Below are 24,364 nucleotides of genomic sequence, written 5' to 3' on the forward strand. Positions count from 1 at the left end.
AGTATTTTGGTAACAAGCAAGATATAAAAAGAAGAGAATCATTAACGATTCGGGTGTAAATCGTAAGAGGCTTGGTGGTGGCGACGGTGACGGTGTAGCAATGGTTTTGACTTTTACGGTTTCTTTAACGTCAGAGAACGAAACGAAAAGAAAAGATACATTCGGTTTTGTGTCACGCGCAAAAGTGTTTGTTGCTTTTGGTAAATCGTATCACATCCGTACGTAGTGAATCACTTTCCTTCTCCAACCTCGTAATCCCTTTGAATCCAGGCAAGAATCGAAGCTCCGTTGAAAACACAAAGAGTTCTGCTGAGGATGAAAAGGAAAGGTGACCCTCGAACTGCGATTCCGGCGTCGATGGTAATTTCGATCCTCGCTTATTTCATTTTCGACCTGTTTTCTATTTCTCTGTTGTACAGCGTGTTGCATGCGACGACTAGTCTTACCCATGCACGTGGCATGAAAGCTAATCGATAGAAAGTGGCACGTACGTTTTGAAGGTACAGACAACAACCACGTTGATCGATATACGATCCATTTCAAGAGTAAACGTCATAGACTAGTTCCGCTATCCTTTTGATTTCTAATAATCGCGAGTTTAAGTAGCAAACGACAAAATCGTTTTGTTTTATTCTTTCACAGTTTCGCCAAATTTACAAAAGATAATCTAATTTTCTTTTTTCCCGCGTATAAATTTAAATTTATAAATATAGATTTATGACGTTTCGCTGACAGATAATTTCTAACGTTAAAGGGCTGATTTCAAGTCCGAAGAAAAAAAATCTATTCGTAAACAACTTATCGTTTGTAAAGGAACGGATCTTTTACTTTCTCGTAGGCGTTACATCTTTCTTATATAGTGTTTTTGCATGACATTCTCGGTGATCCGTGTAAAAAGAAAAATAGCGAATAGAATCGCTGAAACGTCTGCGAGTTAAATATTTTTTTTGGACGCAAAACTTTTACGGAGAAGAAACTGTAAAATTATCTCTCGACCTAGCAACAAGCAGAATTTTTTCCATCAACGACCGAAACGTCCAACAGTGAGAAATAAGGGAAAAAAGCTTGTTGTTTTCTAATTCCCAATAATTAGTATGTATAATTGTCATTTAACGATATTACGGACAATCGCTATAATAAACTATACGTGACTAATAAATAGCTAATGAAAAGTAGCTCACTTATATAACAAATTTAATTTGCCGCATTCGATTAAATAGCTTTACGATTGGTTTCTATGATCGCAAATAGCATGATCTTTTATTCGATTTAAGCATTTAAGCATTTAAGCATTTAAGCATTTAAGCATTTAAGTATTTAAGCGTTTAAGTTTGGAATTAAGTAAAATTAATCAAACATTTCATTCTCGTTCTCGTGTATTTTTACAGACGACGAAGGAATAGCAGAATCAGGAATGTGAAGTTCGGATACCTCGTCTCATGCAGGAACACGAGGATATTTTAGAGGTATTTTGAAGAGGTGCAGCGCACCGTACGAAGAATAGTATTACGTGTTATCTAAAGCGTGAAAATGGTAATGAAAGCGAGAGTGTAAAAGCGAAGAATAATCGTCGACCGGATGGTTTTCGTTCGGTTCGTTTCGATCGATAGTCGATAGTCGATAGTTATGAAAGTTAATTCGGTAATACGATAGCACGAAGCCATACGATGCTTGTAAACGTGCTGTAAAGGAGAAAACTGATTAATCAGCGCCGAACGTTAAAAGAAGGATGACGCGTGTTTCCTTCTTTGGCGACGACTCGCGACTTTGCTTGGTAAAAAAGAGCGTGGTCGAAGATGTTTCGCGCGAATGTCAAATCCGTTTATATCCCATAAACGGATAATCGCACGTTTACGTTGAACTTTCACGATGAGAACGTTGGTCGACCGAACGAAAGTATCAACGATTCGATGTCACTGATGTTTCGCGAACGTCCGTGGAAACATCAAAGCGACAGACGTGTCTCGATCGATCGATGCGAAGGAAAACGTTATTCCTATTTTTCGCGTGGTAGACGACGACGTAGTTTACCTTTGTCCTCGACGTCATACTCGACACGTTCGTTTCGCGAGCCATGTAAAAAGAGGAATTTCGTTTCTCGAGCAAGACGATGGAACACGTCGAAGGTAACTAGCCAAGGAATCGAATTACGATGACCGAGGTGGAAAATGGACAAGGACGCTGAAAGGGCCACTTTAACGAACGACGATGAAATTCTCTGAAACGTTTCAGACGCAGATGATTCGTAACGCGCGTAGAAAATTCGATCGAAGGCAGCTGTACGCGTATAGCTTTAAAAATGGATCGTTTTATCGAAACATACTAAATCGAAGGTAGACTAAAAGAGAATAGAAAACGCAACAACGATGGTGTTATTTTTCAAGGATTGTTTAAAGACGGTACGTTTCGGCAACAAGTATTCGCAACGAGAGAACGTACGACGAGGTAGCATCGTAATGAATTCCTACGGATCGCAACGTACGTTCGATCGTTCACCTGTCTCACCGTGTAAATATAAATCGATGTTTTATTTTCCACTTAATTAGACGATTTTGACGTATTCGATCTCGATATCTCGATGCCGAGAGAACGTTTCTGCCTCGATTTTCACGTCGACGCGATCGATGCTCGCGTTTAGGTACCTATCGTGATGTAGATAAGTCCAGGTTGCATATCTTAAGGATTGTAAGATGCGTATCCCGCAATGGGTTGCCACCGTTTCGATCGAGACGTTCGGTTTGCAACAAATCCACTTTCGTACAAAAAATGACAAATGCTGGAAAACCCTGATTCTGATTCTACGTTCTTTTCGTTCCGCTTATTATTATATTTTATTTTTCTTTTATTCCGCGTGTAATTACTAAGTAAAATTAGTAGACGCATCTTTCTCTATGTAATTATCGCTTTCATAGAAATACGTAGATCCGTCATTTACGAGTCGTAAGATCTAATCGAGAAATCAATTTTTCCAAAATATTTTTACGAATTTTCAATCTTATTTTCAAACGAACGTTTATTTGACATTTAAATATTCTCTTATTTTGTTTTTTTTTTTTCGTTTTCGTCTGTTTCCACTTGTATAAATTATTCTCCGTTGATCAATAAACTTTTACTATTATTTATCTACACGCGTTTTAAGACGATCCGTGAAACTATGATAAATACATGGCATCTATTATCAAATCTTTCGCTTGTTTCTCTAACAGTAAAATTCTAAAATTTCGTTGTAAATTTAAATATGACTTGTTGGGAACCCGACGAGAATTGGCTCTGCGAACAACAATTGCCGATTCAAATCGCGAGTGGCAACTATCCGTCCAAGGGCCGTAGTAGAGACGCAAATTAAATGTAAAACATTACCTAGAATGAAAAAAAAGGGAAGGTCAGAAACGTGAGAGAGAAGAACGATTTCCTTTTTTTTTCCATGATAGGAAAAAGACACGTCAGTGGGAACAAGAAACTCGCATCTTCGTAGAAATCATATCACTTTTCACAAGAATCATTCGACGATCCGTATAATATACATATTTACTTATTAACAGTCGATTCGAAACGACGATCGCGATATCGTTCTGAAGTTAATTATAGCGTAGATCGTTCGTTCTTTGACATCGTCGTCAACGTCTCGTGCCGTTTATTATTAATGTGAGACTAATTTGTTGAAAGAAAAGAAGGAAAAGAAGGAAAAGAAGGAAAAGAAGGAAAAGAAGGAAAAGAAAGAAAAGAAGGTAAACCAAACGACCATCGAACCGTGAACAAATCTCTTCCATGCGAGAGTTTCAAGAACAAAACTTTATACAATTTAGACGATTAATAGGGCTACGATTTAGAGAATATCAACAGCCAAATGTCCGAGGAAAAGAGTGAAATCTATGACTCGTTGTTAATTTCACTTACCATCGAACTGAATGGAAATGAGTACGCATTAGTCGTAGTAACAAGTACATTTACTTACTTATTTGTAAAAGGATCGCCAAGTATTATTAGTTTTATACGATCATTCGTCTGATCAAAGACTAACCTATTTATCCTGTTTCTTTATACATATACGTATATCTTTCATTACACGTCGATTCATATACACGTATTTCGTATGCTTTTTTAACGATTCTTATAATATTTTTCTTATAATATAATATATTCTTATAATATTAGCGATAGAAAATCCTTAGTTACCAGTAACGATCGAGTAAGTAGCAAACGTTGAACGACGACGCGTTCAAAGATAGAGTACTTAGAGTGGGATTTGCTCGATGCTACAAAGTCGTGTACTTAATTTTCTATTTACAGGCCAGGCAAAAGTAGGCGTGATCGATAAATTTTTAGATGTTTAAGAGCAACAGGCAAGTCGATTACCTGCTTTCCCCGTAATTATTTCCCCGTAATGATTTGCCCGTAATGATTTGCCCGTAATCACTTGCCCGTAATCACTTGCCCGTAATGGTTTCCCCGTAATGGTTTCCCCGTGATGGTTTCCCCGTAACGGAGAAAGAAAAGAATCGACAAAGGGATTGAAATTCACTGCCCATATGTATTTTTGGAGAAACATTTTTATATCGCTTAAGCACGTATGTAGAACGATTCGTAAAACACGCGATCGTACTTGTATCAGAGAGAAAAATGTCCGATCGAGTCGACGTTCTTTTATCGATCGGTTGGCGTGTCCTCGATGTTTCACATCTTTCGCGTGCACGCATTTTTCTATCTTTAAATTTCGCCTGAATGCCTGTAGCTCAAATGCTATCGAGATTCTTTATCGCGTAAACGGAATACAAATACAAATTGTAGAGAAGTACGTTAAAGTCGTATAATTTAATTCAGCTTGCACGATAACTTATCGACTGATAATATCGATAAACCGTTCTAAACAACAACGAGTTAACGATTACCATCCGATCCGCTTTATTAGCAAGTATTGGCAAATTTAACGACTTAAGTGTTACAGATTATAGATTCGTTTTCTACGATTACGTCATACGTAACGTAGAATAAAAATGTAATAGCGTAAAATTTCATTTCTCTTTTTACCAAATTTTTAACTCCAATGAAAAATTACTGAATTGTAAGTCGTGTACTATACAACGATGTCGGTTGACCGTTAATTAAGAAAATTGCCAATTGATTGCCAAATGCGTCAGAGTATTACAAAGTGATAAGACTAACTTGTACATATATAGTCGAATCTTATTCCGAGCTCGTCTCCTTTGTAACAAACGTTTCATCGCTTCGAATATCCTAAGATGTCGTGAATCTAATTATACTCGCTTATATTTAGCAAACGAAAAAACAGATTCACACGCATAGGCTAACAGATCGATAAAGAAGAGATCGATCGGACAACTGCAGTTTCCAACTCGTCGAACTTGCTTCTTTGCTATACGTATCGTATATGTATAACACTGTGCTGTACATTTGCGCGCATATATTATCAACCGTATCATCGATGTTTCTCGCGTAGGTGAATAATCGTCGAGTATCGGTATTAGATCGGTTTTTCAGTTTCAACGTTTTGATCAACGGATCTTATTTAATACGATCGCGGGAATAGGAAATAATTCTACGATTTATATGTCTCTTCCTTTCTTAAGTCTAGAAACTAACGCAATTTTGTTGATCGTAAGATGCAGGTTTTATAACGCGTTTCGATTGGTTTCCTCGTTGAAAAAGTACGTGGTTACTTTTAACAGATGCTCGTAATGTCATCGATTTACCACGATCGTAGATAATTTTCGGTAAAATTTATCGATCAATGTTTAAATTTCGCTCTCTGTCTGTTTCTCTCTCTCTCTCTCTCTCTCTCTCTCTAGGCTTGTTTCTTATGGGAACATCATAATTTTCACATTTCAATAAAATTTTAATGCGATAACATTATCGATATACAGAGTAGTCTTCGTGTAAATATGGTAAGATAAAAATCGAAGCAAAGGATATTATTTTGTTTCTTCTTCGGATATCGGAGAACCTGTAACGTAATAATTATTTCTATGTATTAAACTAAGTAAAAAATACGTGACGTATATTACGAAATTAAAAGTATAACGTAACGAATTGCGAATAAATCAATTTTGCTAATAATATTTTACTGCTTTTACGTTGGGATAAATTTACAAATCTTCGTCGTTGTCGAATCCTATATCGTTGATACGACTTCGGTTAGGTCGCATTTAACCTGATAACGAAGGAAAGCAGATCGTAATCTTTGCACATATTCGCGTAAAATTTTCCATTACGCGTGCTAAAAATTAATTAGGCGATTATTTGAAAAATAAATTTGATTAACTTGTACAGTAATTGTTATACGCGATCTTTTATTAAAGATTATATTGGCTCTATGTATGTATGTATGTATGTATGTACATATATATTTGCACTCCGATTCAAAGGAGATGTCGTATCGCTTGTGGAAAAGATCACACGCTTCGTTACTGTTAACAATTTCAAGCTAAATGTCGGTGTATCGCTTTCATTGAATCAGCTTCGGAAAAGTCGTGAATCGGTTTCATCCGTTCAGGTTGTCGGTATATTTGCAACGTAATGCACGAGCAATTGAAAAATTCGGTCATTGTCCGTGCAAGTGTGTAGATACCACCGTCGCGATGTAATATAAGAACGATCTATGTATATGTGGTAAGCTCTCGATTACTCTGTACTAAAGCGTTTAACGCTTCGTTATTATATTGCGTTATATCGTATTATTTTTGTACGAGAGAAATAAGGAAAAATCGTTGGATAAATTTTGTCTGTTCAACCGGACAAGCATCGTATTCGAGATGTTCTCTTATCGCTGTTTTATCGTTTGAAAAATATCGAAATGTAAATACCGCGCTTGCGCGAATTCTACGTGAAAATATGCAACTTAATTTTCACTTATCGTAATTAATATTTTCACTTAATCTTTACTTGTATTACTTGTAAAAGGACGAAATTTATCGAACGATTCGACGAAAATAAATAAGAATTTCATTGGAAAAAAATTCACAGACCTGTCAAATATTTCTCTATATACCGAGACTAATCAGAGGATCGACGCTACGAGATGTAAGTTTTTCGAAGCATCTCGTGGCGATATTTCCAAGACATATCACGACAGGTAAGAAACGGAGAGCGGTACCGGCCATCGATCGTATTGAAATTATCTTCGTTTTTACGGTGCTCGATTCCAATGTTCATAATCTCCGTCGGAAGAAAACATTTTTCTCGATATATTAATACGTTCGCTGTTCGTGCACGATTGGTCAAGGGACGCCAGCCAATCGTTAAGAAGATCGAGCACGGGGATATCTGGTGTGAAAATTGCGTTGTCATTAATACAATGAATGTGTTATTCTGTGATAAATCGTAACTGTCGGCCGAGTATGCAAGATTCTATGGACGCGAGTTGGAAAGATGTTTTGGTTTACACGGATGATTAATTATAAATAATGTTCGATCGATCGTCGATTCGTGCCAATTACTTTTTAGTCGATCGATGAATATCCAAGTGTACGGTGTAAGAGAACGACGCGGTTGTATAATAAATATGACACGATAACGCGCATTATCGCTGCTGTACATAGTATGATAATTAAGGATGGAAAGATATATTATATATATATATATGTACGTTTATATTTTTTAAACAGTGCGCACAAATCACAAATCCGTTAAATACCATGAAACATGCTTAAATAACGGTGTCCGCGATTAAGTTGAAAGCGTTAGACGATGTATAGCTAGTCTATTGAAATTATGTTACCATTCAAGACGAAATTGTGAAAGAATCGGTAAAATTTCTCGGACAAACCGATCTTTTCGAACGAAGATTATAAAAGGCGAGCTAAAAACGGATCCCTTATGGTTCTAACCGAAGAACGAATCGATATTATAAACGAATTAAAGGATTCACACGATGCTCGAATATCGGCTCTGATGGTAATAACGTTGTCTTTCTTTTAAATTTATCGTTTCTGTAACGCAGCCGCATGAAAGTAAATTATATTTTATTCTTGAATGGATCATTCGTCGTTAAATCGTTGAAACGAACGATTCGCTTTTGTACAGAAATATTTGCTTCTACACGAATATTTGTACAGAGATATTGGTTAAAAACGTATACTTTGGTAATATGCTGATTCTATTTTGTCGTAATATGTATTTTTATACATATTATAACGTAAACCTATTAAACTCTTTGCCTTATCGCGTTTTAAGTCACGCTCGATCCAATTCGTACTTTTAGTCTCGAACGCGTTGTCGCCTCTACTTACTGATTACCGCGGCATTAACTAATTATTTCCACGAGTTATTAATCGATTGATAATTAACGATAAACGTATTTATTTTCGATAAAACTGTACATTATTACATCGTTGTCGTTATCATTGACACATTGTGTCTCCTTTACTCAAAACGATCCGAACCAAATTACAGTGCTCGTTAAATGCCAGTTGTCGAATTTCCATGAGAAATCGATTGAATCGAAGATCAAGTTTTTGATTTTACGCGCGAAGAAGCTTAAACGCGGATTATATCTGTATATGTGTAACGTTTCGATATTATAGCAGCGAATAGGTGACACTGGCGTAAGTAGCTACTAAGAAATCGTAAGGCAAGGGGTTAAATAAGAAAAGAATGCAGGTTAAATAAAAGTTTAACGCTTTCGTCGAAGCAACGTACGAAATACGAAACTTTTGTCCTTTCCCACTTTTGTGGGAACGCAAGTATGTGTTTAGATATGAAAATTCGCAGATTTTCATCGAGCACGTGCCGCTGTAACGTTTTCCTTTCGAAGCAGCAGTGGCGAGATTTGCGCGCGCCAAAAGGAAATTACGTAAGCTACGTAGGTCTACGTTTTTTCTTTTGTAAATATAGAATTTTGTACCAGCTGCCAGAACAGCCGATCCTTAGGGACGATTTTACGAATCATCGACTCGTGCGATTTCTTTTAGGATTCGTAAAACAATCTCGTGATAATTTTGTCGTAATGCTACCAGTAAAACGCGTTGATCCGTATCTAGAAAATGGTACAGCGTGCGGAGTACGAAGGGACACCGGTTGTCTCGCAGAAACAAAACGAAACACGAAATATGCGTACGTAATAAATATGGTTCTTCCAATAAACTAAACTTTCTTTCTTTCTACCTAACTGACATGCTAAAAAATGCTACGCGTTGAAATACGAGTAAAGTAAACTTTGTTTTATCGTTTTCTTTTCTTTTCTTTATTCTACAATGACGTTTACGCGCGTTGAAACGATTTCCACAATATAAAATGCATTCGCAACGTGTCGATTGATTTTCAATAACGCTGTAGCTCGAACACCGAACGAGACGATAATTTTTACTCGTCGATTCTGTGTTACGATTATACAGGTAAATGTATTCGTCTTTTTTTCTCCCTTTTTCTAAATGCACCATACTTGATCGTTTCGTTTCGCGTGCCGTTGTATCTGAAAAATACAAGTCAAGGTGAATTTCTTTACTATACGAGTTAAATACGACGACGCTGCAACGAATCTACGAACGTTCAACGTCGATTATAATTACTACTGTAATTGTAATATAACGAACGAAATGTTAATTACTGTCATTTTTTTATCGCGTATCGATACTTCGAACGGCGGCGACTTAAATCGAATATTCGAAACTGGACAATTTTTGCGGCGATTCGGTGATTCGCGTCTGTGGCGACGAAGTGGACGTCGACGAAGATAAATTAACCGTTCTTGAATTTAACGGCACTTTTGGAGGTAACGAGCTTATTTTTTCGCGTGTCTTTAAGTTTGGCTCCAGCGTGGCATTTCCACTTTGTGGTCGTCCTGAACATCGAAAATCTACATAAATACCACGTAAGTAGGCGTGATTTACGATTTTTTTCCAGCTTTTTCTACTTTCCTCTCAACTGATTCAGCATCCTTGAAAAAATGCCCGGTGCGTTTTCTTCTATCTGCTTTTTGTCATCGCTGTCCTCGTTATTAGGATTGCGACGCAATATGCGGCTCAGAGAGCCAGCTCGAGGATGGAACATTTTTTTCGGCGAGCCATCTTTATCCACTAGTTTCAGCATTCTACCTAAAGAGTTGCTCTTCTCTTTTTTCGCTGCGTCCTCGCTTTCCATAGTTTTAGCCGGATTCTGAGAAAAAACGTTTGTAATATCATTTGTCTTTTGTTAGAAAGATATCTACTATCGTGGATGTACGATCTAAAATCGCTGTTAACTGTTATATGTTATATGTTAACGGATAAAAAAATACATAACGAACGATATTTGCGATCCGAAGTGTGCTATAAAAAAGAGGATTTAAGAAAGTTGCAGAGAGACGATGCTTTTGATTTTACAATAGTTATTCTTATACGCGTAAAATGCAATATTATTTCTGAAAATCGGATTAATTTCTATTAAATTTCTTTTTTTTATCACGCTCATTTACTTCGTATTTGCCGTACTTGTAGTTTTATAACTCGCTCAGCGACGAGTTTCGTACTAATAACTCGAATCGATTATTCGGCTCGTTAAAAAAATCCTGGCCCGTCTTCGATAGGAACTTGGAACGAAAAATTGTCTAGTACGAATTTACGTCAAATTTCCAAACGTGTAACTCCTTTTCTGCCCAATTATTTTTCACTGTTCCCCTCTCGTTGAATTTCTATCTGTTCCTTTCTATCCGATATCGCGTTACGGCAAATAATATACCTTTTGCAGTGCCGAGTTGCTTACGATATCGCTATCGATATCGAGGCGTGATTTATCCGCTACAGGTGTTTGGGAGCGCTGCTTAAACATTTTTCCCATTCGATTGAGCGTAGCGGTCTTCAATTTTCTGGCATCTTGTCTGACAGTCTCGGTCCTTGACAGTCTTTGCGTTAACTCCGCGGATCCATCCTTGTTCTTCGAAACACTTTTGTCTTCGTCCGAACCTAAGCAAGCGAATTAAACCGTTCAAATTGATTTATCTTCGGATTTTCCAACAGATACGTATTTTCTCCTCGACAGAGTGTTTTACAACTGGGCCTTACAACCTGCAGGGTACGCTTAATTTTAAAGTACGTTCAGCCATCTCGGAAGGTTGGGTAAGTTAACGCTCCCGCTAAAAGTAAAGTATTTCATTCTTTGCTTCGCATCGTTGACATTTTTTTCTTACTTTACGTTCGAACAAATCGCTTAATAGGTTTTACCACGCCAGATAAACAATATACGATTTAACCACTCGATATTAAACGAGTTGAGATAAACTGGTGTACTACTGGTGATTTCTCTCGTTCCTTTTGTCCGAGTATCGAATTCCTCGCTGTGTTTAGATCGGCTAATTCTTAGCCGAGCTCGTTAATTGTTTGGATCAACGGTTAAGATCGATTCAAAGTTAACGCTCAACGTCAAATTTTTCATTTCGATCTCGCTATCACTCACGCGGATGTCAACCGTGTTACTCGACTATCCGCTTACACCTGACCATTTTAAATCCCGCTGTTTTTCCCTTTCACGCGTAATCCTTCTTTTCTTGAAAAGCTTAACGTTTCGTCCTTTCGCGATAAACGATATGGCAGCTTCTTCCGTGTAAATTAGTTTACTTACTCGATGTGGCCCGCAACACGATCGATCGCGAATCCTTAATTACATCCTGTTGCGTGGAAGAACGATTCGTCGAACCGTGAGATTCGTCCAAACCAGTTGCTGCTGCCGTAGCCTGTTAAATTAAGCTTCGTCTTTTTATTTCGTTTCTCGGTTGCGCGGTCACGCGATACAAGTTTTTATCATTTTAAACGACGTTCGAAATTTTCTTAACGAATCTTTCAATGATCCAGGTTTTATCGTTATCCTCGTCGTTTTATACCGGTAAATGGAAGCCACCGGCACGATCGGTAGTTAAATTACGACAGATTCAAAAGATAGAATCGTAAAGTAGCATTATAGAAACGAATAGGAATAAATTTAAACTCCGTAGCTCGTGATGTTTAACGCGATGAAAATACAAGATGGCAATATAGTTGATACTACGGGATTCGATATAATGGCATTGAGATTTGTACTGTTTGATAACGAGAGTGGAATTGGAGAAAAAAAGCAAGACGAACGTACGATTGACGCGCGAAAGAAGCGACTTACTGATTTCTGCGGTTTTACTCCTTTCTGAGCACCGTCGTTCATTTTTCGCTCGTTTCTTTAGCCAACGAACAGAACGCGAATCCGTGAAAGCAATGGAAAAGGATTGAAACGTGATTGCGTTTGTTTTTTCCTCGCTTGACTTTTCGATCGACGATGCGCGTCGTTCATGCCTCCGCTTCCGTCTCTCCGATGTTGGTTTTCAACCTCGAGATTTTCTTCAAAGCTTAAACATTCGCCAACAATACGTTAACGTTTCCATTCTGTCAGTGCAAAATCACGAAACGTGCACGAAAACGTGGTTCAACGTTGTCGTCTCGCGACATTCTATCGGTAAAAAGTAATTATACCTCGTCAGAATCGATGTACGAGCGTTTTCCTTTTTCATCCCTGACCAGCAATGGCGGAATGACCGTTCGTTGTTTCGCGAGCTGAAAACGTAGTAGATGGTATTGAATATATATCCATTATTAAGGCTTTTTCGCGTCAAGAATATTTATATTGCCCAGATGACAGCAACTTTCATCACAGTATCCACGCTACATTTTCTTCCGCGTGAACTAGCATTTATTGTTCTATTTCTGTGTACGCGAAATAGAAGATCAGATAGACTTGTATTTAAGAAAGAGGAATTTTTGTGGAAATAATTCGCTGGTAGTCGGAATACTAGTCCTGCTTTTACATCGTTTCCAGAGTAACTAATCTTTCTTGCGTCTCGTCGACGATCAGCTGATGGAACACGTTTTTGCCATTTGTTTCCAAGATATCTCTCTGCACGTGGACTGCCTGGAACGCATTGCTCAAATGTAAAATAGTATTTAATCTATCGTTGTGTTCGATACAACTAAACTATCCTCGCAAGTTCCACGATTCGTTAATTGGACAGCTCGCCTGTGTTGCTCGCTGTGTTTTGTATGTCAAACGACATTAGAACCTCTGAAACTCGTCAAATATATAAATCTTTTGAAATTTATTATACGAGTTACGATAGTGTATATTCCTGATCCTGCGGTATCCCATACCACGACGTCCCATTCCTAGATTTCCGCGTAATATTTAAGAAAACCACGATTAGTAGCTAAAGAAACGCAATAACCGAATTTGATTCGCAACAAAAAGCTCTGTCCTGAATTAATCGTTATTGATCCTCTATGACTAACTCATTTGCCAAAGCGAATATACTTGCGTGAAATTGTCTCTTATCGTTCGTCAAAAATGTGGGGTGGAATATTAATGTATAAGATAAGGCGTACAAAGATTTGAAAGCTTTGATATATAAAAAATAAAATCAGATATTATTTAACAAATAATATACATTCTGGAATGGAGGCGCCGGGTATCGATCCCGGTACCTCTCGCATGCTAAGCGAGCGCTCTACCATCTGAGCTACGCCCCCTATACGAATATAATTTTTATTTTATAATTTTCTATTCGTTATTTTCTTTTATACAAGTTATAAAGCCCAAAGTCGCATAACCGTAATTTATCAAAGGTGTCGATATATCTACGCCGATATTCAGCGAACACGGCAAGATACGAGGTCAAGCCAACCACAAGAAGACGCTTTCATCTTACATCGCTACGTTCGTTTGTAGCTGCAACGCAAGCGTCGCTACCGACAATGTTAGTAACGCCACTCATCGTGACAAAAATGCGTAGCATCGAAAACGGTTCGCTACTGTTTCGTGGACACGTTATTTTACACGTTATTTTACAACGACCGCTGCATGTATCAGCAGTTCTATGCCTAATACGCGTCACAATGTAGGTATAATGTGGACAGTGGGTCTTAGATTGTATCGTTCCTATATATACGATCATGCAAGCATTTGCAATGTCATGTTTGATCTGATAGAACGGTGATTTACTCTGCAGGATCGTCGTCATTCCGATCGTATTGTAGAATTTGTGTATGCCGAAGAGTATACAAATCTTAACAATAATTATAAAAGCGATGTATACAGGCATTTGAACAACTATGAAAATTCATTGACATTGGTCGATGCTTCCGTAATTCGACGAGCAACAATTTGTTTACGGTGGGATGAACGACAATTTCAGTAATTTCTTCGTTGATATAAATTTTAATCCCGCTAAAATATTAACAAGTCCCATCGCAATATTGTCAAAATAATAACGTACGTACAGTACAATCGGTTGTCACCAATTTTCAGACGTAATTTTCTCGAAAACGAAGCCGCAAACAAATAATCGTTATCCTATATCTTTGATTTATCTTTTCATAAGTAATTCACCGTTGTCATTCTATACTGTCCGTTCCGAAACATACTCTATAGTGGAACAAATGATAGATTGATGAATAGATGTAATTTTGTTATCATTAAATTATTGTTTTATTATCATGTATTTATTAAATTACTTTTATTAAATTTTGCAATCACATTGAGGTAAAACAACTTTTCTATGTTATCCCCTATATAAATATTAAACAATCGAAATTATTGTACTTCAAACAATTTTCCCATGAACGAATCTGTTTATATAAGTACAAAAAATAGAACACAAATATTTTGAAGCAAAACGCTGTCATGAAAATTTCTAATAAATAAACGTATGTAGTATAGTAAATAAATAAATACTTGATAAAGTCTTTAATGTTTTGACGAATTATTATGGCGTAAATGCACCAAATTCTCACCAGAGGGACACGTTTCTCACTTGTGAAAGGGCACTGGCGTAAGATAAATTTCAACGTAACGACGGTACCTATACCTTCGTTCCCCTTCAAATAACGTATAAATCTTTCGCCTTTTACTAAAGATTTCCGTGGAGGGGAACACTCATTGAGTTTAGAACTTAATTTTTGTTATGCCCAACATTCGTTGGGTAATTAATAATTCAAAGCGTAATTAATTAGGTGATTGTAAGTGCCAGAAGGATATGCATATGAGTTTTTGCACAAATAAACAATTTAGTGTAGAAATGCATTGCAATATGAAAGTCGTGAATGTACATACACTCTTAGGTATGTGATTTTAAACTTTGGCTGTAAAAAATAACAGCTTTGTGTAACGCTACAACAAAACCATTAAATAGGAAATACGTAATTGTTATTTTAATCGTGACATTGTTTGTCAAGAGAGAGTTTTCAAGTAAAAGCTAGCAAATCACATAGGGAGGATAATAAATATAATTTGTAACGATAATTATGAAACAAGAGAAAAAAAAAAAAACGGGCTCGTCCGGGCGTCCGGGATTTGAACCCGGGACCTCTCGCACCCTAAGCGAGAATCATACCCCTAGACCAACGAGCCGCTATATACTTGGGTCAATTGATTAAATTTTATGAGAGCGAACAGTTATATTGTAATATTATTAATGATAATGAAATAAATGTACAATTAATTGTAAATTCGGTTCGACTTCGGGGTTGACTTCGTGTCGTCGAACATAACGTTATTGCCTTTTTTGTTTGTCATCTAATAGTTTTAGGTTGTAATAGTTTTAATATATATATATATATATAATTTTCCTTAGAAGAACAAAATTGATCCTCATATGTCGCCCAGGCATCTTCCTAAAAAAATTGCATCCCTTAATCGCGTTAAATTACGTCCCCCTCGAAACCATCCAATTTTTATTTGAAACATTTAGCGGTAAAAACATTACTTGCGTAGTAATCGGAGCAATTACAGTTACGGGCTCGAAAATGCTGCATTCGTGTTCGTATCGTTGAAACATCTGTAATGCGACGAAACCTTTTTATTTCAAACCTTTTGGTGATAAAAATTTTATTGACACGTTTGTGAGATTTTCCTGATTTGAAATGAAACTAAACACGCATATGTGTACGATATTGTAAAATTTTATAGTGAATTTCATATAAATGTATGTAGATATACTGTCGCATCGCCCAATTCTATCTCTGTATTTTGTGAAAGTTTCAGCTCTAAATGTTAAGGATTAGTAGAGCTACAGTGACGTTTTGAAAAAATATTCTCAACGATAAATATCTCGATATGATAATTGATATGGATTAAAAATTTTTCTCCGTACATTCGTATATAAATAACGGTTTTTCCGACGCGCCGCGACACACGAAGGGCCTTGTCCTTAAGCGTAAACCCCATCAGATAGATTTATAAATACTTCTTTTAGACAATTGTGATATACTTGAGTTGATATATTTTTTAAATGTTGCTATTTATAGTGATTGAAATATTAAAAAAGCGTGGAAACAAGAGGCGCCGTGGCTTAGTTGGTTAAAGCGCCTGTCTAGTAAACAGGAGATCGAGGGTTCGAATCCCTCCGGAGCCTAAATCTCAACCTAATCCTGGCGTAGCGTAACAAGAATGGGTTGTTGGTTTATTTTTTTTTTTTTTAACGTAACATTGAAATACTACGTAAAATTATTTACGTAATTACATATTTTAGAAATATCGATGAACGTTAAGCAAAATATATCGTAACTAAGAAATTTCTAGACGTATAAAAGTATATATAAAGAAACGAAATTCCAATAACAACCATATTCAAACATCATTGGAAATGAAATAAATTCGAGATAATAATATGTGATAAATTTGTATTTTCATGTGTACACGGACAGTGGACAATCTCCTGGTCTCGACGGTGCTTAAAAGACTAGATTGCGTGCCGAAAGCACGATGTATGGCGTAACCATATTGCAAAAGCAATAACGAAACGTATCGTTTACCGATGGCAGTTTAATTTTGTTCCGTCCTATAATTCCAAAGCTGTTCGTTTGAATTCATACGATTATTGCGTTCGAAATTGAAATAAAATTCCTTCGAAGCAGATTCCTTATAAAACGAAAGAACGGTTTCAGCGTTTTAGCGTCGTTCTTCTTTAACGCGTGGACGTTTGAAAATCATGTTTATTTCTTGTAATTCTTATATTCTTCGTGTACCTATATTTATAAATAACGTTATATACGATGAAGGCATATATAGTCACGCCACTACCTATTGTTAGCAGGGGAAATGCAGCCTATCTGTACACTGTGTATAACGTATTACATTTCTTTTCGTCTATACTCGTCGAACTTAATTTCTTCGTACATAGTATACTATACTTAAGGTCTACTTACAAGCATTCGCACGACTCGCTTCGTCTCTCACAGTTATATTCAACTTTCGCGTTACTCAATTACAACGATCATTCAACATTGATTGTAATGGTATCTACAATGCGGATGATACAAAAGTATGTGGTACTCTGCGCACAATTGTTCGCATTATGTATCGTCAGATTAAACGTTGCATGTGCTAGGTACGATTTACAAATGTTCAAACGGAACAGAAAAATTAATTACAACTAATTTGCGTTACGATTTCAGATTCGAAGAATCAGTATAATACGTGGTAAAGAATGTTCGATTAATATGAAACCTAAACTTAATTTTTCCCGAGAATAGAGTAGAATGTAATTTTCTATTTGTATCTTAAAAATTTACTTTGACGACATATTAAATCAACGTACGAGATACAATATCGTTATATCGCATCAATTAAGATTATATAAGGCGTAATACTTTGTTTCGAGCATCATCCTCTCTCCTTTGGATATAATGTTCGCATTTGCGAATCATGAATTCATCAATATGTAAGTAGATTTTCCTTATTCGGCAGTATCCAACATACGTATGTTTTTCGATTACTTTCGTAATTCAACCGTACTGTTTAAGCATTATACACAGGCAAATAAAAAATTAGATTTTCACACCGAAAATATTGGTTTTAGTATCTATATCGATCGAACATATTTTATTCCTTTTAGTTTGCATTACGAACGTTTACAGTTCCGTAGCTTGCTTAAACGTCTTGAATATTCAGTGAATCGTTGTTAGTTCTACTAATGCACGTTTATGTGATATAAAATAGACATTTTTTGGTCGTCGCGACAGATCGGTTCAATGTATTTTGCAATTGGTACGAGGAATAAATTGTGGAATCGGTTTCGACATTTTTGAACGTATAGCCAATTATTTGCTAGATACGTATGGCGTCAAGTAACTTTTTACATAATTTACATTATTATGCTGTGAAAGCAAACTATTTGAAAGGTGGAACTGCACGAATGCCTATTAGTTAAAACGTAACGAAAGACAGATGATAATTGACTTTTCTAACAACGGTTTCTTATAATTGAACAAGAAAGAACACGGACATTTGATATGTTCTGGTGGACATTCTTCGTTAAAATCTGCTACTCGAACGTTAAATGCTATACAATTGGACAACGAATCGTGTCTAAGTGCTTAATATCATGATTTTCCACAGATATTTATCCGTCGGACGTCTTGAATATTTACACACAAGAGATACAAATATTCGTTAACAGAATTTCACATTAGAAATGAATTACGAATAAAAGTGGCGTGATAAATTAGAGTTTAATGAAATGTTTTATCTAACGTTCTGTAATAATTCTTACTCTCACAATTGGTTAACGTCATGTAATTAGTTTAGTCGTCTAGCGCGTTTCACACCGCATTTGTTGTTTGCAAAATTTACTCGTTTATTTGATCGTCGAAAATTCTTGTATTCTGATTTAAAATTACATTTGAAAATTAACTTAAAGCAAATAAACGAGAAGACTAAGCTAAAAACACGTTGATTATTTTGATAGGAAATTTTAACGCATAACACAGAATTGTCAAGCGATAATTATATCAAGCGCGCAACCGATAAACATATTTATCGATAACTTCGTAAGGATGAAAATAATGTATTCTCCGAGAATTATCGAATAAAAGGTAATAGTTTTAAGGAAACGTTCGCGCGTTCGGATATGTTTCGCGTCGTTGGATAATAAAAAGATTGTAAATTCGTTTCCCCTCGGTTCTTTTACGATCGCTGTAGAATGCATCTGCGGAGAATCTCAAAGCGGAATACCACATTGTCCGTGACATTACCAACGATCCTTTTATCCTGTCTCGCGATCCTTCTAATATTATTTTTTACGTTGATCGTTAAAATCCCATAATCAGCTTTCTTTTTCTTCCCCTCCTTCTTTCCGAGTACGTTGCGTTTACGAACTGATGTATCGAACGCAAAACGATCGATCGTCCGATTCATAAACACGTGGTCGCTCGACCAGTGAAAATCGTATGTACATAATATGCGAAACGTAGAACCGTTATGTCGAGAAAAACTATATGTGTATGAAAAACTATAGACCTTTGTTTCAATCATCTAAAAGTATGCAGTGAGTAAGTGACGATAAAGGATTACTTGCCAAAGTTAAAGTGTTTCTATCTCTAAACAGGCTCAACGCATGGAACTCGTGTATGTAGAGTGGCTCACGAAAGTATTTTGTACGCTCGTAGAATCTTTTCATCGATGTATTATGTGTTACACGGTGTAGGTGAAGATGTAGGAGGAAAATATTTGGAAATTTCATCAGCGATGTAACGAGGCTCGACCGTCGTGACTACGAGTATATTGGTCAAATTTGAAACGAATTTGAAGGTATACGATACGATGGAGATTACAAGATATTTGATGCAAGCATACGCAAGCTTCATACAGATCAGCAAACCGTCTGAACACAGTCAATTATTCTTTGTATTAATATCGCGCAACGTTCGGTAAGATCATTTTTAGCGTTAATTACATGTTTCAGACGATTTACTTATGCTATTATTTACTACTAGTTCTTTATTAAGCGTATGCTCGCGATAAACGTCTTGTAGCTCTTACGAGTCTTACCCACACGGTAGTAGTTGTCACGGTAACGATGTCTCGTTGCAGTACTAATGAAATTTCGGAAAGTTTTGTACAATGCCTATAACGTGTTTATACCTTCGCGAGCAACTGTATATTTTTCAACTAGCGTCGTTAAAACGTTAAAACATTGTTTATTTCGAAAAATTGATTAATTTTCATGCTACTGTCGCATTAATTCGCAAATAAAATTGCAGACGCACAAAGATGACGACGATCGCTTTTCGACGTAACAACGAATTTTCACGTAAGTCGTTAATAGGTTTTCTTAACACGTCGGATCGAATTTTAGTACGTTCGGTTTACAGTTATTTTACCTGTCGTACCTTCGTTATACGTTCGAAATACAAGAAAACCGATAAGTACACAGTGCGAAAATTCCACTTTGTAATTTATTTATGCAAGATGTTCGAGTTTGAAATAAAAGACGAAAGAAATCTCGTATTTAGCATTAAGAAATACTCGTTTTAAAATTACCATAAACCTTTGGTCCTTGAGCTACGACAAACGTATAGTAAATAATCCAAGTATTGTCGAAGGACTTTTTAAACGTGTTTCGTATTTCGTCAAAAGAAATAATTCTTTTTATTTCCGAAACACGTTGCACATTTCCATAAATAGGGAACAAATTTTTCTGATTTTACAAATATTTTTCGACATTATTTTGTCGTATCACGTAACGGATAAACTTTCTCAGATATCTATCGACGTTTTATGATGCGTGAATATAAACAAACTTTTCTATTTACCTACTAATGTAATCATTATACCGGTATATGCATTCAGTTTCGACGTATTCTAAGTACATACATCTATAATCTTTGTATTTAAATGTGTTTTAATTCTAAAGCCTATAAGCTTCACGCTCTTTCGTACATTTTAATAAAATCTCTATGTTAGTGTATCGCTTAATTAAATCTATAAGTTTCAATTTACATTCCACTCGTATTACATTTATAGACTATATAGTAAAGTTAATGGCGTTTCTTTTTTTTTTTTTGTTATTCGAGACTGCTTAATGTCCCCGTTGTTACAAAAATTTGACGTAAATATGTATATGTATATAGCGTATATCTTTGAAATTGTTCAAGTCTGCATCGAATAGCGAACAATATGTAGATGCTGCCAATGGAAATGGAAAATTTCGTTTTTCCATTATTTAATCTCATAGTTATCGTCTGCCAATTATTCGTACCATTTTAAAACATGATACCGATTTGGAATGTTGTTTGAGAATTTTTTGAGAAATCGGATTTGCGAAACAGATTTCCAATCGCTGCTTCTCGTGTAACGATAGCGAACAACTTCTCGTATGAAGTGTGCTTCGTAACGTATTCACGGCCGGCCACGTAAATATTCGGGCACCGTCTAAAACAGAGTAACCTTTTAAAATTCGACTCGAAGTCGATTGGAATGTTCGTAAAAGAATTGGCGAAAGGATTAGTTTGCCAGATGACGCGTAAACAATTTTTGAAAAAATTGGAATTGACCGGGATCGGAAAGAAAATAGTACAAGTCTTTTTTTACAACTTTCTTAACCGAGCTTGTAATGAAAAATTAAACGATACATTTTGTAGATTTATGTCGGTTACATAGATATTGCATAGTTTCATGGCAATCGATCGATGCGGAAATAAGCGACAGACATGGAAAGGTCGAAAGACGCAAGGATCTTTAGATTTGCTACAGTTACAGATCGATCGTTGTGAAAAATTGCAATTTTCAACATGATGTTTAACCGTTCGTAGATCGTAACAACCGATTTCGATGAAATTTTCAACGTGTACGTACGTAAAAGTATAACTGACATAAGGCTAGAAAACGTATTGTTCAAATTGTCGTTACGAGCTGAAGCTGAAAAGTTGTAAAAAGCCATCTTACTATTTTCTTCGCGATTCCAACCAATCGCAATTCTTTGACACGTCATTTAGTAAATTAATCGTCTTCAGTCATCGAGAAAACTCATTGTTATTATTTGTAAAAACGAAATTATTCATAATAATTTCAACGTTCAAAATAAGGGAAAAGTTTAGGTGGGACGTGCCTCCGTAATTTTTTTCACCCGACATCGACTGTTTCAAATTTTAGTTAATCCTACCTAACTGTAAAGAAATTTTTTTTCTTCGCGAAAAAAAAATTGCGATCTTCTTACACAACTTTCACGGATGGCTCGAGAAATTACAATTGAGGGACTGTACAGTTTTTTCTGCGCGCTGTTTCACAGAGAGATTCCATCTTCGATTGATCCATGATTTTTACGGGTCACGCGAGGTGTGATTTAGTTTCGGCCATCCTTCGTTATTTAATTATTTAATGCAGTTCAAGAGCGTCGAAACGATGCTCTCAGTCTTTGGATAATACTATATCTAACGTACTACATACAATTATATTATATACATATATACGAATATACGATTACCTATACAAATACATGGGCCATATTATAATACTTTATATATAATATGCGGTCGTATATGCATATGCATATGTATATGTATATGTATATGTATATGTATATGTATATGTATATATACACGAATGCATATCGATAATCGTTTCGTTCGATACACATTGTCCTTGGTATAAATACGAATCACTGGAGGCTTCCACCGAGGCTGTTGGTGCTAGTTGTCGTGCGCTCGTTATTACGTATTCGCAAAATCGATTATACCAGATTTCTATATGTTATCGATCTTCCTCGAGACTAAACGACGGAAACGAAAAGTTTGATCTATCGTAACTTAACGTTCTTTTTTTATTACGCAGCGATAAAAAGTTTGCGATATCGTTGTCACAAGGGATATAACTTTACGCAACAGATGGAGGTAAAAATTAGATATTTGTAAAGAAGAGTAAAAGTAAAGCGCTATATATTGTAATTCCTTCTTTCGAAGTATAATCGTAGTAGATAGTTTCGAAATTTTAGACAGAAACTTCCCCTGTGAACATTTTAGACACGCTCTGCGAAAAAATCTATGTGACTCTGTATATCTCTTACTTTATTATTATCTTCGTTTTCCTTTGTTCGATTATCTTTACCGCGTCTGTCTACACCGCGAAGAACATAAGAAAGAGTACTAAAAGTACTAACGTCTGACTAGAGAAACATAAAGATGAATTAAACAAAGTTTTCTAATTTAATCGCGTGAAACATCGAAGATGTATCGAAGATGTTCATCGAAGAACGGCTACCACGATCTTAATCTCGTTGCAAAACGTTAACGCAACTGACTACGCGAAAACTACGAACGAAATTTGACATTGGCTACTATCTCGAAGTATAGCGTACCATTGAGCATGATCCAGGTCCGCTACACAACGCATCTGTAAATTCAATTCCAGCACAGGATCTTCTCGTGTTCCCTTACTTATTGCTCGCTACGTGACGTTCTCCGTGATAAAAGAATTTTTTCATCCGCTTAATCTACGCGATTACGGTTTACGAATAACTTACGACAGCTAATATCGTTACAGAATAATAATGATACTAATCATAATAGAGTATGTCGTCTTATAATACAGGTGTGATGGGTGGTCAGCGCGATTTCACGATTTAATTTATCCTCGGTATGGAGTCCCTGAGCGATGGATTTTTAAGTGGATTTACAAATTGTCGATGGGTGGCGATCGAAAGAAGGATCTGATGATAATGGCACGGTGGGGGCCGCTCTTCAAGCCGGATGTAGCGTTCTTAACTGCGGATGATGGTAGAGGTAAATGGTGAATGTGACCAAAGCGAAAATCAAGCTGAAAGAGTCCTTGTTCGACGCCGCAGCCGAATCTTCGTAATCATCCTCTTCGTTTCCGCTGGTTTCTTTGCGGCCTCGTAACTTTAGATCTGCAAGAGGAAATCACGATACTCTTACGGCGGCGTGTACAAATTGATTCGATGAAAATAGTTTAACGCAAGGTGTTTCGTTTATTTCATTTGTTTATTTTATTTGTTACCGATTTGTTATCCGATTCAGAGAAGAAACGCGTCTTTGCTTCAAAAATGAGAAAATTCGAAAATATCGAAGAGAACGCGTACACCAGAGTCTTTGAATACGATATAATTGCCAGCAACATAACGATACGTTATTTTCTTAATTAGATTCATTAACATTAACGAAAAGAACAACATTTATTCGTAGAACCGAATGAAACGTCGTTCTTCTCATTTCTCTCAAGGTAGAAAGAGAAACAAGTATTTCCACTGTTATTAGCTTTATAGCAGATACAAACGAGATACGAGTATATACACGTGTATATGTATATCTCATCCGATATATCGTATAATATCAAACGTATGTAATTAATAGTGATAATCGTTATAGAGACGAGTTGTTTGCGAAATACACGAGCGTATCTGAGACAATTTACCTCTTTCTTTCAGCATGTCTTGATTTCCTTCGAATATATCGTTTCTCGAATTGTGCCTTAATTTCCCTGTAACAATATCGATGTTTATCAGATAAATCGTATCGAGTCGTGACATCTTATCGAGATACGAGAATCTAAACAATCCTGTAAACACGGCACGGCATTTACCGTTCTAAAAAAAAAAAAAAAAAAAAAAAAAAAAAAAAAAAAAAAA

General features: G+C 36.2%; 2 protein-coding genes, 4 non-coding genes and 1 pseudogene across 10 annotated transcripts in view; 3 read left to right on the forward strand and 4 right to left on the reverse strand.

The window, feature by feature from the left end:
- The window catches only part of LOC100749369 (tyrosine-protein phosphatase 10D), a 47,469-nt gene extending 45,760 nt beyond the window's left edge, over positions 1–1,709 (forward strand). For 2 of the 4 annotated variants that reach the window (XM_024369780.2, XM_012389370.3), the window contains 2 exons: positions 271–360; positions 1,389–1,709. In XM_024369780.2, coding sequence (XP_024225548.1) covers positions 271–332 — 62 coding nt within the window. In that variant the 3' untranslated portion in view covers positions 333–360; positions 1,389–1,709. The remainder of the gene's footprint in view (positions 1–270; positions 361–1,388) is intronic. The other 2 variants (XM_024369781.2, XM_012389371.3) reach the window with 1 other exon arrangement.
- Positions 1,710–9,013: 7,304 nt separating this feature from the next.
- Positions 9,014–12,618, reverse strand: LOC100745222 (annotated as a pseudogene).
- A 784-nt stretch (positions 12,619–13,402) lies between these two features.
- TRNAA-AGC lies at positions 13,403–13,475 on the reverse strand. The gene has a single exon. It is a non-coding gene; the product is annotated as a tRNA-Ala (tRNA).
- A 1,333-nt stretch (positions 13,476–14,808) lies between these two features.
- Positions 14,809–14,930, forward strand: LOC112213393. Its single transcript, XR_002947295.1, has one exon. It is a non-coding gene; the product is annotated as a U5 spliceosomal RNA (small nuclear RNA).
- A 353-nt stretch (positions 14,931–15,283) lies between these two features.
- Positions 15,284–15,354, reverse strand: TRNAP-AGG. Its single transcript has one exon. It is a non-coding gene; the product is annotated as a tRNA-Pro (tRNA).
- A 929-nt stretch (positions 15,355–16,283) lies between these two features.
- Positions 16,284–16,357, forward strand: TRNAT-AGU. Its single transcript has one exon. It is a non-coding gene; the product is annotated as a tRNA-Thr (tRNA).
- A 6,163-nt stretch (positions 16,358–22,520) lies between these two features.
- LOC100749846 (lachesin-like) overlaps positions 22,521–24,364 on the reverse strand; it is a 259,868-nt gene continuing 258,024 nt past the window's right edge. For both annotated transcript variants that reach the window (XM_012389385.3, XM_003491911.4), the window contains 2 exons: positions 24,151–24,216; positions 22,521–23,626 (listed from right to left, as the gene is read on the reverse strand). In XM_012389385.3, the coding sequence (XP_012244808.1) occupies positions 23,460–23,626; positions 24,151–24,216 (233 nt within the window). In that variant the 3' untranslated portion in view covers positions 22,521–23,459. The remainder of the gene's footprint in view (positions 23,627–24,150; positions 24,217–24,364) is intronic.

The sequence above is a fragment of the Bombus impatiens genome, unplaced genomic scaffold (genome assembly GCF_000188095.3).
Source record: "Bombus impatiens unplaced genomic scaffold, BIMP_2.2 scf_0640, whole genome shotgun sequence".
NCBI lineage: Eukaryota > Metazoa > Arthropoda > Insecta > Hymenoptera > Apidae > Bombus > Bombus impatiens.